The sequence below is a fragment of the Salvelinus sp. IW2-2015 genome, unplaced genomic scaffold (genome assembly GCF_002910315.2).
Source record: "Salvelinus sp. IW2-2015 unplaced genomic scaffold, ASM291031v2 Un_scaffold2875, whole genome shotgun sequence".
In the NCBI taxonomy this organism is placed as follows: Eukaryota; Metazoa; Chordata; class Actinopteri; order Salmoniformes; family Salmonidae; genus Salvelinus; species Salvelinus sp. IW2-2015.
Window position 1 is genome coordinate 122,576 of NW_019944175.1, and position 948 is coordinate 123,523.

Genomic DNA, 948 nt, shown 5'->3' on the forward strand with positions numbered 1-948 from the left:
CTTCTTTATATCCCCTCATTTCTATTATCCCCCCCCTCCTGTATCCTCTCCCCTCATCTCCTCCTAAAATACCCACTGGAGGAAAAAGTCTGAGTGGGGAGGGCCTTGATGTCTTTTCCAATACAGTTGAGAATAATGAGCGGAGATTTGGATGCGAGGAAAATCGCGGAAATACGAATTGAAATCTACCTCCGCTGATGACATCACGTTGCAGCTAGTTCTGATCACCTGTACCCTTTCCTCCTTACAGGTATCCACTGGAAAGGGGAAACTGTCGATATATTCAAGGTGAGTCCCCTACCTGTACTGGTTCTAAAATAGAAGATAATTAAATGTTGTCCCTTCGATGTAGGTCACTGCTGAATGAACGGTTTAGTAAGTTGAGTCTTAGCATCTGGTGGAAGTATGTAAACACTCCCCTTTTTTCATCCTTTACGTTACCAACCAGAATAAACTTATCAGTCTGACCACCTTCTCTTCGTTCTCTCATCCTCCTTCTGTCTCCCTCCTCCCCTCTCTTCCCCTTTCCTCCCCTCTCTCTCCCCTTTCCTCCCCCTTCTCTTCTCCCTTTCTCCCCTTTCTCCCTTTCCTCCCCCTCTCGTCTCTTTTCTCCGTTTCCTCCCCCTCCTTCTCCCCTTTCCTCCCCGTCTCTCTCCCTTTCCTCACCGTCTTCTCCCCTTTCCTCCCCTTTCCTCCCGTCTCTCTCCCTCTTCCTCCCCGTCTCTCTCCCCTTTCTCCCCCTCTCTCTCCCCTTTCCTCCCCCCTTCTCCCCTTTCCTCCCCCTCTCTGTCTCCTTTTCCCACCCCCCCCTCTCTCCCTTTCCTACCCCTTTCCTCCCCCTCTCTCTCCCCTTTCCTCCCCCATCTTTCTCCCTCCCTCTCCAGCCCTTCTAGTAGAAATGAAAGCAGCCGGTTGTCCTCCAAGCGCCGCCGGACAAATCTCTCTCTT

At 51.3% G+C, this 948-nt stretch overlaps 1 protein-coding gene across 1 annotated transcript in view; it reads right to left on the bottom strand.

The window, feature by feature from the left end:
- Positions 1-244: 244 nt before the first annotated feature.
- The window catches only part of LOC112074915 (matrin-3), a 10,763-nt gene continuing 10,059 nt past the window's right edge, over positions 245-948 (bottom strand). Inside the window, exon 3 of the mRNA XM_070440713.1 lies at positions 245-257. Within this exon, the coding sequence (XP_070296814.1) occupies positions 245-257 (13 nt within the window). The remainder of the gene's footprint in view (positions 258-948) is intronic.